Here is a 14093-nt window from a genome sequence, read left to right as displayed (position 1 = left end):
AACATAATAAGCATACCATACATCGTATGGAATCTTGCACTTAATTATAGTTGATAGAGATCAATTTAGCAAGTACCGTATTATATTAACTGCTTCAATTCAGAAAGTTGTGTTGAGACTAGCATTTGAGTGCATAAGATGAGTTCTCTCCATGAGTATCCTATTCATCTATTCTATAACTTCATTCTACTATGGTGTTCTTTATATAGTGTGATATCTTATTATACCTTCATTCTTACTGAACTTATCAAATTCATCCGAACAGTACTCCGAGCCATTTTCGATTGTCAGTATCTTAATCTTTCTTCCAATCTACTTATCAACCAAGGTTTTTCACTATTTGAATTTGACAAATATTGCATCCTTATAGTTTAGAAAATACACCTTGATCTTTTCAAAGTAATCATCAATAAATATTCAAAATAATGATGTCCACTCTTTGATGCAACTAGAGAGGGACTTCAAAGCTCTGAATGGATGTAATCTCATGTACTTTTGATATTGTGAATATTGGTACTTATTGGGGTAGATCCTCATCACTTAGCCGACTATCCCTCATCCTCTCCTTCCTACCAATCAGGTGCATGACAGCTATCTCTCTTTCTTGTCTCCGCACTGACTAAATACCTTATGCTACGGATCAAGCCATCTTGAATGATGGAATATGATCTAGTCGGCATTTGATCGATTTGATTTGACAAGCAATCAACGTCTAACCTATGACGTTCGATATGTAGTCAGCACTTGACTGATGACTTCCTTGATGTTCTATTGACTATCTTAATCCTGCAAATCTGAGGATCAAAGGATGGTTATTCGGTATGAGCATTAACTACACACAATCATGGGATACGATAGTCGCCCACGAGCTATCCATTATTCAATTTTGATAGCAGTTAATGAGGTAACCATTGTAAATGCCATGACTCCCACATTCTGAATATTCAGAGATGAGAATTACATTATAATGATATTCTCTACCCTATAAATAATGGTAAGCAAAGGGAGGCCTGGTAAGTTGAACTAATTAGAAGCTTTTAGCTCTCATTTTTTATTTTTTACTATTTTCTTTCTTCGACTGACTTAGGTATCGGAGGATCCCCCACCGGACAACTTTCGACAAAAAGATTCATTTTGCAAATTCTCTACCCTTCGGTACTTATGCGTTACTACTCGGCTTACCCGCCGACCATCTCGTCGGAGATCGACCGCAACAGTACTAAACTTTACTCTGCACTACTTATCAAATATATAATGTTCGTAAAAGTATCTAATCTTTCTATCTTCACACCATTAAGTAGGCCTCTCTCTTAGTCAAATTCATGCATCCCTCTTTCACTCATATCCTTAAACATGTATGCTATCACTGAGTAGCATCCGTATTAATAACCTTGATGATAAAGAAACTACTATAGTATTTATTATTATTTTATTTAGTAAGTGATATAATTCATTAACCAACTTTTTTTCATCACTATAACAATTTTTTAAAGATTTTCAATGAACTATTCTTGTCGGTATAATTATACCCATGAGATTCTTAAGCACCTAAGAAAATTAGGTTCTTTTCAATTTCAGAATATGCCAAGCATCTAAGATCCTCATAGTACCATCATACATCTTAATTCGAATTGTTCTAACATCAACAACTATAATTAATTAATTATCTTCCAGTAGAATTTTTTCTTCCCTAATATAGTAGGTAGAAAACTAATCTCTATTGAGAATTATGTGAAAGAAATAATTAGAATCATGAATCCATTCAATCCCAAAGCTATCCACACTGACTGACAGAATCTCATTACCAATATTATCAAAATTTTCTTGTGCTATACTCGAATTAGCTTCGAAGATTAGCCCTCTTTTTTCATACTTTCCTTTTCTTTCAGGATAAAGTCTTCTAATATGTCCTTATGATAATGAAAATAATGAATGTTATATATTTTGATTTTGATTTAGACTATCTTACGACTAGAATCCCTTTCACTGCTCCTACCTCTAGCAATCAAGCCTTCTCTTTGATTCTCCTCGTAGCTTTCAGAAATCCTTTTCTTCAATTCTTTAAAGAATCCTTTATATCATTGTCTAAAAGAGATTCTCTAGTGTACAACATAATGTCAACGAAGTTCTCATAAGAAGGTGGTAGCGAGCACAATAATATAAGAGTCTGATTTTCATCATTAATTAGCACACTAATATTTCTTAAATTCAAAATATTTTTATTAAATTCACCTATATGATTTTTCATGGATGTACCTTCTTTCGTACATAGGTGTTAGAGCCGATTCTTCAAATATGATCTGTTTATGAGTAACTTAGGCATATATCTACTCTCTAATTTTAACCATAGTCCCGCCACTGTCTTCTATTCAATTTTTCTAATCATCTCGTCTACCAAATATAATAGAATTATACTATGTGCCTTCGACAATAGCTCCTCTTTGTCTCTAGTAGATATTATATCCGATAACTTCTTTTTACTTTTCAATGCCTTCCATAAATCTTATTGCACCAAAAAAGTTAGTATCTTAATCTGTTAGATACTGAAGTCGTTCGCACTATTAAACTTCTAGATTTCGAATTTTACAATTATCATTACGAAACTCCATTCAAAAAGTGCAAGACATCGATACCACTTGTTGCAACCAACAAGGAGAATGATGAGATAAGAAGAAAAAAAGAAGAGAGAAATTAAGTGCACACATAATTTATTTAGTTCAAACCTATGTCTACAGATAAAAATAATACAAAAATTTTACTATAAAAAATTAAAAATTATAACTATAAAATTATCTCATAAATTTTAGCTTCCAATCTACCCTATCTCTGATAGACTCAATTACTACTATTTTTTTTATGATTATAGAGATATATAAAATGCACTAAACTAGTTTAAATTTATATTAATATTTTTATAAAAAATTAATTTAGATCAGTATCCTAATCCGATATGAATTTGAATTGTTACCCAAAAGAGACCAACATATAAATTTATCCTAATAGAAGTAAAAATCAAAATAAACTCAACCTGTCAACCATCCTTTTCCACGTTTGACGAGAGAAGCGACAGCCGCCAGTAGGAAAATATCTGGTCTACCGAGCTGGTACAGTGGACGCGGAATGTCATTTGCGTTGTGGGACACCCGATCATCGTGGTGGAACCCACATTTCATTGTTTGTATGGGCCTGAGTGCCTTAAAAAGTTTTGTAACTATTTTATTCCCAGGAATGAAATTTCGTGACCACCGGCCTGCTGAGCTGGTGCATCAGGCGGTGGACCCCACATTTCACTGATTGCATGAGCCTTAGTGCCTTATAAAAATGGCGTGAGTATTTAATTCCCTCAAATAACTGGATCTGTTTGAGGCTTCACAACGCCACCGATAGAGCGAGAGTGGGAGTAGAAACAGTATCAGCTCCAAGAATGGGGAAGACGGTGGAGATATTGGAGACCGGCTTGGTGACTCCGATCGACGACACCCCAAAGCATGAGATCTGGCTGTCAAATCTGGACCTATTGGTGGCCCGGGGTCACACGCCAACGGTCTATTTCTACCGGCCCAACGGGGACCCCAACTTCTTCTCGGTGGAGGCCCTGAAGGCGGCTCTGGGCAAGGCTTTGGTGCCATTCTACCCGCTCGCCGGCCGGTTCGTGGTGGGCCCAGATGGCCGGGTCGAGATCCACTGCACCGGGGAGGGGGTTCTCTTCGTCGTCGCCCGCTCCGAATCGACGGTCGATGAGTTTGGAGATTTCGCGCCGTCGACGGAAATGAGGCAGTTGCTAGTGCCGTCGGTGGAGTCCGGCAACCCACCGTGCATCTTGGTCATGTTTCAGGTCAGTTTTCTTTTGTAGTTTTATTTATTCTCTCTCTGTTTTTTTTCTTTTTTTTTTTTTTTTTTTTTGTGGGGGTAGTGGGTCGGGTCGGGGGTCGGGGGGGTAGGTGGAAGCTTCTTTGTTATTCGTACCCCATACCCAAGGGGTAGGTGGAGGGACTATAGTACCCCATTTACCCCTGCCACTTCACGAAATACCCTGTCAAGGTGCGCTTTGGGGCACTTGCTGGGATACGCAAAGCCTCCGAAACGTACCTGACGCAGACCCAGCCCAAGGAAACACCAGTTCAAGCTTGAATCAAGTTTACCAATAATCACACGTGGCTTATCTTAACTCTCTACCCCGTCTATAAGTAGGTCATATTGGATGTGGATACTAGAGTCATAATTTAATGGCCTTTAATTTGATTAAGCGAATTTCTGTCCTAACCCAACTCGTTCGCAGCTAGAATACGGGGTCCTTTCAAATAGAAGTATCAAGGTATGAGTTTTAGATTGGGATTCCAGCGAATCTCTAAGCATTCAACAGCTATGAACAAGTTACTCTGGATGATTAACCAATTCATGTTATAAACAATCGCTTGTTGAAGTGCTTGTTTGACAGCCTGAGCCTCTCTACAAATGGAGGTTCGTGGGCCGGAGGCAACCTTGATCCTGCGCATGTAAGACCACCGGTTCAGATTGAACTACAATTCCAGTATTGTTATTACTTTGGAAAGTGTCAAGAGACCTACCAGTTTTTGCCTTGGTCTTGGCTCATCTAGCTGGAGTGATTTACAGTAGGGATGTGAATGGGTTAAATATGGATTGGGTCAATATCTATATCCATCCCGTACCGACAAATCTCGTCAAATAGAGGTAGGAGTTGGGTCGGATTGGATAGACAAGAAGAATCAAATTAGATCAGACTAGATAAGGATTTCATCATATAAATATTATAAAATAATTATAATTTTGAAAATTTGGATTCGAGATGGAGTGTATCATTATTCGTATCCGATTTAAATTTACTTCGAATATTTTTTCTAGAATCCATATTCATTTCAAGTTTTCATTGGATTAGATAAAATTCGCTCCATTCGAATGGGATTTGGTATTTAATGGATCAGCTAAAATTATCATCTCTAATTTACAGTTGGATCCGGTCAGTTTGTGCCACATTTCTCACCCATCCATCAGCTATATTGGTAATAATGATCTCGGAAAATAGATCAGGATCTTCTCCACTCTCCTTCCCGCCCTCCTTCCTCAGCTGTGTTCAACAAACACTTAATTCGTCGAACAAACAAACCACCATCTGAATCCGTATCCAAATGGTTGCAGGTAACGTTCTTCAAGTGTGGTGGGGTGTGCTTGGGCGCCGCCGTGCACCACCCCACCGCAGATGGCCTCGGCGCGCTCCACTTCGTCAACTCATGGGCAGAAATTGCCCGAGGCATGGAGCTCGCCGTCCCCCCCTACCTTGACCGCACCCTTCTCCGAGCTCGCTCTCCACCGACGGTGCTCTTCGACCACGTCGAATACTCACCGAAGCCACAAGCGAAGCCTTCCAGCGGCAGCAAATACCCCTTCGACTCCGCCATCCTTAAGCTATCCAAGAACCAGCTCAATTCCCTCAAGAACATCGGCGGCGGCAAGAAGCCCCTCTCCACCTTCAAAGCAGTCGTCGCCCACGTGTGGCGGTCCGCGTGCAAGGCTCGCCAGCTTTCAAGCGATCAGGAGACCCGACTGTACATGACCGCCGATGCGCGTGCTCGCGTTACGCCCCCACTTCCACAAGGCTATCTTGGCAACGCCATCTTCAGGACGTCGGGAGTTGCGACGGTCGGAGAAGTGCTGTCCAATTCGCTCGAGTTCAGCGCCGACAAGGTTCACGGTGCAATCGTTCGATTAAATGACGAATTCATCCGGTCGCTTGTGGACTACCTGGAGCAGCTGGAGGATGTGAGGGGTTTGCACAAGGGGGCGTGGGTGATGCCGGGCACCGACCTGTGGGTGATCAGCTGGCTGGGGCTGCCGATATATGAGGCCGACTTTGGATGGGGGAAGCCGGTGTTCATGGGGCGTGCGTGCCTGCAGTTCAGTGGGCTGGTGTACATCATGAACAACCCCGGAGCTGATGGTAGTCTCTCGTTGGCGGTGGCGCTGGAGCCAGAGAATATGCCAAGGTTCAAGAAGATATTCTTCGAGGATTTGGAGGCTGTGGGGGGAGTGTAGCCATGGCTGGCTTCTGTAGCTTGTGAGCTCTGGCCTTCTTGTGCCTGTCGGTGTTTAACTGGATTATTGAGTTGCTGGTATTATGTATGTCCCCGCTTTCTAGCATGCGAATAAATTTGGTTCTGGAATTTACTTTCAGCATAATTGAGTTTTAGCGGTTGTCATTATTTGTCCGGTCTGGCCAATTGTATGGGTTTCTGGATGTTTAAGCATATATAGTTCAGTTTAAACATCCTGGTTGAGATGGAGTAGAGATCCTGTGTGGTACTCGTGGTGTACCGCATGCACCGTCCATCATGTGGTTCTATACGGCTGCACACTACGTAGTGCATCGCATGACCTACATCCGTGAACGGTTGTCCATCACATGGATGATGCACACAATGCACGGTATCACCATGCAGTGCACCGCAAAGGATTCATGCCCGATTATGATAACCTTTTGTCTCTATGTTTACACTATAGTCTAATCCAAAGTATGCATCCAAAACATAAGTTAGATAATAGCCATGTAGTGATACCAAAAACCAGATAAGAGTGCGAGAAGTGTAGGCTAAAGGTTCGGGACTCATTTAAACGCATGAGCACGAAAATCACTAAGTTAACCATTGGATGGAATCGTGCGCAGGCATTATTCTTTTAAGAACGGGAGGATTAGCTAGAATGACGGCAAGAGAACAATGGGGATTATATTATGGTAGGCCAATTAATTGCAACGAGATGCCACATAAGACAGGCCTACCTACATCTAAACGAAGTAGGTCGAACCAGGCTGAGTTTTAGAAAGATGACAAAAGTAGCCCTTGTAAATATGGCCCACTAGAGAGACTGGGTATTGACTGAGAGGCTGATCATACTTAGAAATTGGCCTAATACATTTTAGAGTTTAGAAGGACAACATGAGAGATGGAAACCACTATTGAAAGATTGGGATGTGAGAAGTGGAGATGTGGTTGGAAATTGCTACAGCAACCATCAGATAAAAAGGTCGATTATGTGATGGTAACTGGGGGAGATAAATGTCAATGCTCGAGAGAGACAACTGTCCAACACTGGAAGAAATATGTGTAGAAATATTATGTTATAATTCTGAGAAAAGGCACTTCGCTGAATAAATCAGTGATCGGTCTTTTTATCATATTAACTTTATCTTTCAATTATTTTTAACCTTTAGTCCTTAATTCATAGTTTGTAGCTCCTAATCACTGCCCTTCTAGTTTGGATGTTGGTGGCATACTCGTGGATTAGGACTGACAAAATATGATCTGACCCATCAATCCGACCTGTATTCAACCCGTCATAAATAGGTTTAGGTCTAGGCTAAACAAGTTTGAGTCATAAACAGATCGATCCGTTTAACCCGTTTAATAAGTGGATTGGATATGGGTTTTAAATATCTGACCCGTTTAATCCGTTTAATATTTAGGTTGGGTTGAGTCAGATAGCCCATTTAACCTGTTTAACCTATTTCTGATCCATTTAACCCGATCTGTTTAATATGTTTAATCCATTTAAGACCCGTTTAACCTGTTTAAAATCTGTTTAACCTGTTTCTGACCCATTTAATTTGATCTGTTTAACCTGTTTAATCCGTTTAACCTAATTTGATCTATTTAATCAACAGGTTAAATGGATTGGATCGAGTCGGATTACTTGTTTAATAAACAGGTCAGATTCAGATTTGAATTTTTGACCCGTTTAATAAATAGATCGGATTTGAATTGATTATTTTCTGATCCGATCCATTTATGATCCAATTTATTTATGACCGACCCAACCCATTTGCCACCCCTATCATGGATCGATCCAAGCTGAGCTGTCAACTTGTCCCCCCATCCTTTCCTGAGGGAGAAAAGAGGGCCAACAAAGTTCTCAGTCTGCATCAGATTTTCCTAGGCACCTCTAGGTTATGCGGCACAAGATAACTTGCCCTATGGCTTGTCTGATTAGAGGTTAAGATCATGGCTTAGGAACTAGCACAATGTTATTCTTTGCAAATATGCTTGCTCAAATGGATGGATCAAACATGATTATACCTGAAGGGGAAACCAAAAGCAGATGTTAGTATGAACTGGATTATAGTTCACCCACATTGAACTTATGTAGGTTCGGGTATCCTTAATTAACTAGTTGTTGGGTGCTATTAATTCCCAGTTGGACCAAAAGCCTGAAAATACTGAAATATTGCTTTGATGAACAATCTGCAAGGAGATTATTTGTCCCTTTCCAAATTTTCACCGAAGCATGAAATCATCCAACTAACATCTTTCAACATCACCTTGTGCTATTTTTTTTTTCTTGAAAGAAAAAATTTGACCCTTATAAACTCCCACCGATCCAAGATGATTAATAAATCTGATACTTTTTTGTGGATTAGACCTGTGCAGCATAAACACATGACCAGTAATATAGCATCCGATGAAACATGTCTAATTTATTTTGAATTAAGAGCATATTTAGTTGGGAGGAGTTAGACTCTTTAGCCTCTAATGAAAATGAAAATGAGTGTCCTCCGTTCCAGTTATTTGGTTGAAAGAGTTCTATTACTATTTTGATTTCAAGAAAAAATGGAAAAGCCTCAATCTCACAAAATCTAAATCTAACTATCCCCTATCCCCTAGTATTCAAATCCTAATCTGATTTTGATTTTGATCACGAGATATGGCCATCTAAGTTCTATTCCAATTCATTCTAATTTCAATTCGAATGATGATTCTGGTCGCAAATCAAATGCATCCTAAAAGGATAATTCCATCTTAAATCGTGTCAGCAAACAGCGAGCATTTTATGCAACGTAGGACACGTGTTGGCCAATTGAGTTAAAAGGCAAGCAACTTCCGCAAAAAAATAAAAAGAAAAAAAAAAGGGGAGGCAAAGAAAAGCAGTGAATGCCAGATTTCTACAGCGAGAGCAACAAGACTAAAGATCCTGAAGGATGCAATTATTCCCAGCGATCTCTGGGAGGTAGGTATAGGGATGCTGATAACATTTCTAATATGACGCTCATAATGACTGGAAGTTTGGTGCCAACATGGTTTGGGCGTGTTGCCAAATTGGAAAGGATCTCTATGTATAATAAAAAAGAGAGGAAAGATTGCCATTACTTACCTTAAATTTGGGGTTTTTGGTAAAATTCTTGTATTACCATTTGTTAGGACTTCATCAAATTTCGTGCTCTTGCTTCTCAAATGGCTGAGCAAGAAATTATTTGTTGGTGGAATATGATCTAGAAATTACTATTTTGATTTTAAAATAATATTATATATAAAAAAATTATTAAAAAAAATCAGAAGACTAAAAAAATTTTGCCATAATCAAGATGTATAATATATAATGCTCAAAATATATGACTTACCTCTACATACGGGTCTACGATGATCTCGTCCCTGAAGTATAATAATTTCACTTAACATGATCCCCTTCTAACCCCCATGATCGCTAAAAGGCTTGATACGAATGACATCGTGTAGTTCCTTAAAAAAGAAAAAAAAAAAGTGAAAGAAACTTGAAAAAAGTACTTTAGAAAAACAATGTCTCGGTCTCCAAAGCAGTGTGCTGTGAGAGATGGAATACCAAAGAGAGTGGATGTAATGTGATGTGTTCGAATATATCCAAAGGTGCTGGACTCAAAGTCTATTTATAAATTCCATCCGAATGATTACAGCAATATTGTGGCTCTGAAGATACGTGATATATATTTCGGACACATTATATCTCTTCGCACACCAACGTTTAATTTCGAAGAGACGTGACTCTTTGAAAAGAGGTGTTTGGTAAAATATATTTTAAAACATTTAAACCAACTAAAATTTAGAACATGAGATTGATTTTTTTTAAAAGCAGTATTTCTAATTAAATCTCAACATTATTATGAGAAATGCCATATCATTTCCATCATGATACAATGGCACAAACCCGCAATTGAACTTCCATAATCAAGCAATTTATACCAATATAGTGAGCTAGTCCCAGGAACGTAAAGTGACGAAGCACTCAGATAAAGGCAGCTCAATGCCTCAACAAACCACCATAACAGCGGTTAAAAATTGGTAGTTCATATGTCGTTTTATCAAAAGAAAAAAAATATTGTGGATCGTAGGTTGTATCAATCCGGCTCACTCGTCCTATATAAAAGTTGGTGATTGCTAAGTGGTACCCATATCCCTGACTCACACCCCCAACCCCAACCGTACCAGAGAAATCCCTATTTACCATTAGCGAACCAATGACATGAGCGTCAAATGTATAAGCGATCTTTCCTACTACTTCTATTTGTCTCAGCAACATTGATTGCAGATACGGATAACTTTGTACGTCTATTTATTTGGTCCAGTCGTAAGATTATTTTAAGGATTCATTTGATTCACACAAAAAAAAATTTCATCTCAAAAAATAATTTTTAAAAAAATTATTTTTTAAAAAATTATTTTTTTAAAATAAAATTTTGATACGTTTGATTGACGTGATTTATTTAAAAATAACTTATATTTGATTGAACATTTATTTTTAAAAAAAATTATATAAAATATTTATTATATTTTTAGTAGATATAAGACTCTATCTTTTTACTCCTAAATATTATATAAATATTAATATAATATTTATATTAATATATTATAATATAATATTAGACTATAATAATTTATTGTATTAATATAATACTAGTATATATTAATACAATATTAATATTTTGATATAATAAATTTATTAATATAGATATAAATATAATATTAAATATAATATTATATTAATATATATATATATTATATTAATATTAATAAAAATATTATATTAGTATAAATGTTAAAATAATATTTAGATATAATAAATATAATAATATTCATATTATATTCATATAAATATTAGGATAATATTTGTTGCAGCCAACTCTCCGTCGTCTGTCGTCGGAAATGAACACCTACAAAACAGCGTCCACACAAACTGGATTTATGTCCGGCGAACACCCTCCGATGCTTAAGTCTGAGAAAAAAGTTGGTGAACAAGAGTTGAATGTGAACAGTAGCAGCATTTTGGCCCAGCATAAGCTTATCCGTCCCATTTTTCTTACCCCTTTTTATAAACGAGATTTTCGTAACCGTCGGACGTGGTCCTGTATTTTATGACGCTAAATTATCGGATCATAATCACGTAGTGGATCGTTAATTCTCACTGATTACGTCGTGATATGTGGTCGGTAACTGTTCATTATGGTTATGGTATATTTGAGTTGACTGATCGACTATATGTCGGTAGAACCGACCATATGTCGGTAAAATTTATAAACAACCGTCGGTTAGTAGTTCTGGTATACCGATGGTCTAAGTCATCCGCTGTCGATCGATAGTAGTCGAATCATTAGTCGGTCAACCGGCAATAGATCGGTGCGGTTCTGATCGATGAAGAGTCGGAACCACACATTCAGTCGATGTAGAGTCAGAGTTGTATGTCCTGTCGATCGGTTGTTATTGAGTCGGAGTCAGTTGACTTGAGTCAGGGATCGATTGACTTACCCCAACAGTTGCCCCCCACTCCCAAGTCCAAAGGGAGTCAACGTGTGTATTACCACGTGGTCTGTCACGTTAGACGAAGAGAGTTATTTTTTATCACATCGAACCTTGATTTTGATGCCGTTTTCTTCGAGATATTGGTGATCGGTTATTTGTCGTATTAGCAGGTACAGTCATCTATCATATTGACTGGATGATTCAGTATCAGTTGTCAGTGTCAGACGTCATTTCGGAAAGTCAATTCGGCGTCTGACGATATGATCCTAACAAGTAGATTTATTCCACATGTCCGAAAGTTATTGAGTCGGAATTGTTCACACGGATAGAGATGACGTGGCTCAATCTAGGGCAGATGCGTCAAACCATCCGATCAATGGTCGGTCCAGATGTTGCCACGTATCGTCATCTGGTAGATCTTCGATTTGACCGTCTTCATTTCGGATGTTGAGGTATCCTATATAGAGGGTCAGTCTCAATCAAATTTTCATTTTTCACTACTTTTGCTGCTGGAACTCTGCCGGATTGTTGCCTCAACACCCAAGGTTATCGCTTCCAACCTTCAGGTCAACTTCGTCTTTCTTTCGAATCCTTTCCTTTTTCCTCTAAAGTTTATGTTTTCTTTAGAGTTGTTCTCATTACTAGGGCCTCTCCTTCTCAGAAAGATTGGTCGGAGAATCCGACTGATGAATCCCAATCGAGTCCGGATGTGGAGTCCTCTTCACTTTCGGGACCGAATATCGAACGGCTCCGGGAGCAGTTTTGTATCTCGAAGCAGTTTCAACTTTTCACCTCTGAAGCCGATGGTCAGGTGAATAACCCACCTTCGGGCCAGGTGGCCTTCTACGTCGAAAGTCTTCGGGTGGATCTTTGATTTTCGATTCCAGAGTTTGTCCAGAATATTTTAGATTATTACAGACTTTGTCCGGCTCAGCTGGCATCGAACTCGGTCCGACTGATAATTTGCTTTGCTTTGCTATGTCGGATGTTGCCGATCATGCCCCATCCTTCTCTTTTTCGAGCCTTCTTTGTCCTTTGACCTCATCTGAAGGCCCGAGGGTGGTAGTTCTTCAACCCTCGAAAAGGTCTTTTCTTTATCACCGATCTTCCATCATCTATTCATGGATGAAAGAATTAATTTTTCTTTGCTTCTTCTTCCCTTCTTTGGGGTTTTCCTTCTCGTTGGGGCGATCCTCGAACCAGTCCCAACGACAACAGCCGGGTAGAGATCGACGATCAGAAAGACTTTCACCGACTGAAAGACATGTCGGTGTTGAAGCAGAAAGAGCTTGTAACCGAACAGACCCTTTATGACACCAGCCTTAGTTCGATTTCTCGTTTAGGTATAGTATAGTTGGTCGGTTATTTCTGACTTTTCTTTTACTTGCTGAATTGTACTGACCTCCATTGTAATTGCAGCCATGCAGCAGAGGGTGCGAGTGTCGAATGCCGACATTCGTCTGCATGCTACCAAGAAGATGACAGCATCTGAGGCCGGGCCTTTGTGACCACCAAAGAGGCATCAAGCACCGGCTCCGATCGGCATTTCGACATCGATCGTAGAACCCGATGCCCCATCGACATCGGTTCCTAAACCAGTCTTGGCACTGTCAGCTCCGACAGTGCTCCCTGCTGCGCCATCCGAGGAAAGGGCGGTGAGGCGAACTACCGAAACAACATCGGTAGTTCCACCACCTGAGGTTCGGGCCAAGGCAAGAGAGCCCGAACAATCTACGGCTGTGCCAGTTGATCCTTCAATTGGGGCGTAGTCAAGCTCAAGCTTCCCCTCGCTTTCAAATGTGGGGCCGCCGACAACAGATCGAGGGAAAGCTCTGATGGCCTCAGCGGATGATGTAGTGTCGGAGGGCCATGCGGTGCACTTCGATCTCCAAGTGCCCGTCGATGAATCGACCTTGGCTAATTCTATACTAACCAAGCGACTGTGCCAGATGACTCTCCTTCTGATCGATCGAGAGCGTCAGAGAAAACGGTCGGTGGTCGAAATATTTCATTCTTTTTCCCGACCATCATCGGGGTAAGTTTCTTTGATAAAATTTTCTTTCTTCTTTTCTCTTTTTTTTTATCTGACTTATTCTCTGTTTGTAGTTGATCCATGACATGTCTGACCTGGAAGTCGGCCACATGAAGTTCGCCGACATCCGCAGCACGTGGAAGAATAAGGTGGTAGCTGTCGATGCTGAGAAAGCAACTACACTTGAACAACTCAAGTTGGCAGCGGAGCAAGAAGCCAAACTTCAGGAGAAGGTTTTCCGACTCACTGACGACTTGGCATCCTCAGGGGCTGAACTTATGTTGGCTCGCGGGGCTATTTCAGCTCTTGAATCACAGGTCAAGAGTAAGAAGCATTTTATCCACCGACTTCGATGAGAGTGAGATGGATGCATCGAAGAACTCGAAGCCGAATGTGGACGTCATCGGGCCTGCCTGAAAAAGTTGGCACTGGTCGAAAAAGAATTATCCTCTACTCGAGCCGATGTTGATTTGGCTAAAGCGAAAGCAGAGTTGGCAAGAGAAGCA

The 14093-nt window shown here is 39.8% G+C and overlaps 1 protein-coding gene across 1 annotated transcript; it reads left to right on the top strand.

Moving 5' to 3' along the window:
* The first annotated feature begins 3322 nt into the window (after positions 1-3322).
* LOC105060153 (putrescine hydroxycinnamoyltransferase 1) lies at positions 3323-6189 on the top strand. The gene is made up of 2 exons (XM_010943758.4): positions 3323-3835; positions 5158-6189. The coding sequence occupies exons 1-2, from the start codon at positions 3425-3427 to the stop codon at positions 6049-6051; spliced, it is 1305 nt and encodes a 434-aa protein (XP_010942060.1). The 5' UTR covers positions 3323-3424; the 3' UTR covers positions 6052-6189.
* The last annotated feature ends 7904 nt before the right edge of the window (positions 6190-14093 follow it).

The sequence above is a fragment of the Elaeis guineensis genome, chromosome 1 (assembly GCF_000442705.2).
Source record: "Elaeis guineensis isolate ETL-2024a chromosome 1, EG11, whole genome shotgun sequence".
In the NCBI taxonomy this organism is placed as follows: Eukaryota; Viridiplantae; Streptophyta; class Magnoliopsida; order Arecales; family Arecaceae; genus Elaeis; species Elaeis guineensis.
Note: the sequence above shows the minus strand (reverse complement) of the source record. Positions and strands in the feature narration are given on the sequence as shown.

Coding starts and splice junctions, on each gene's coding strand:
- LOC105060153 (XM_010943758.4), top strand. CDS start 3,425: ATGGGGAAGACGGTGGAGATATTGGAGACCGGCTTGGTGACTCCGATC. Junction 3,836..5,157: donor GCATCTTGGTCATGTTTCAG/GTCAGTTTTCTT, acceptor AAATGGTTGCAG/GTAACGTTCTTCAAGTGTGG.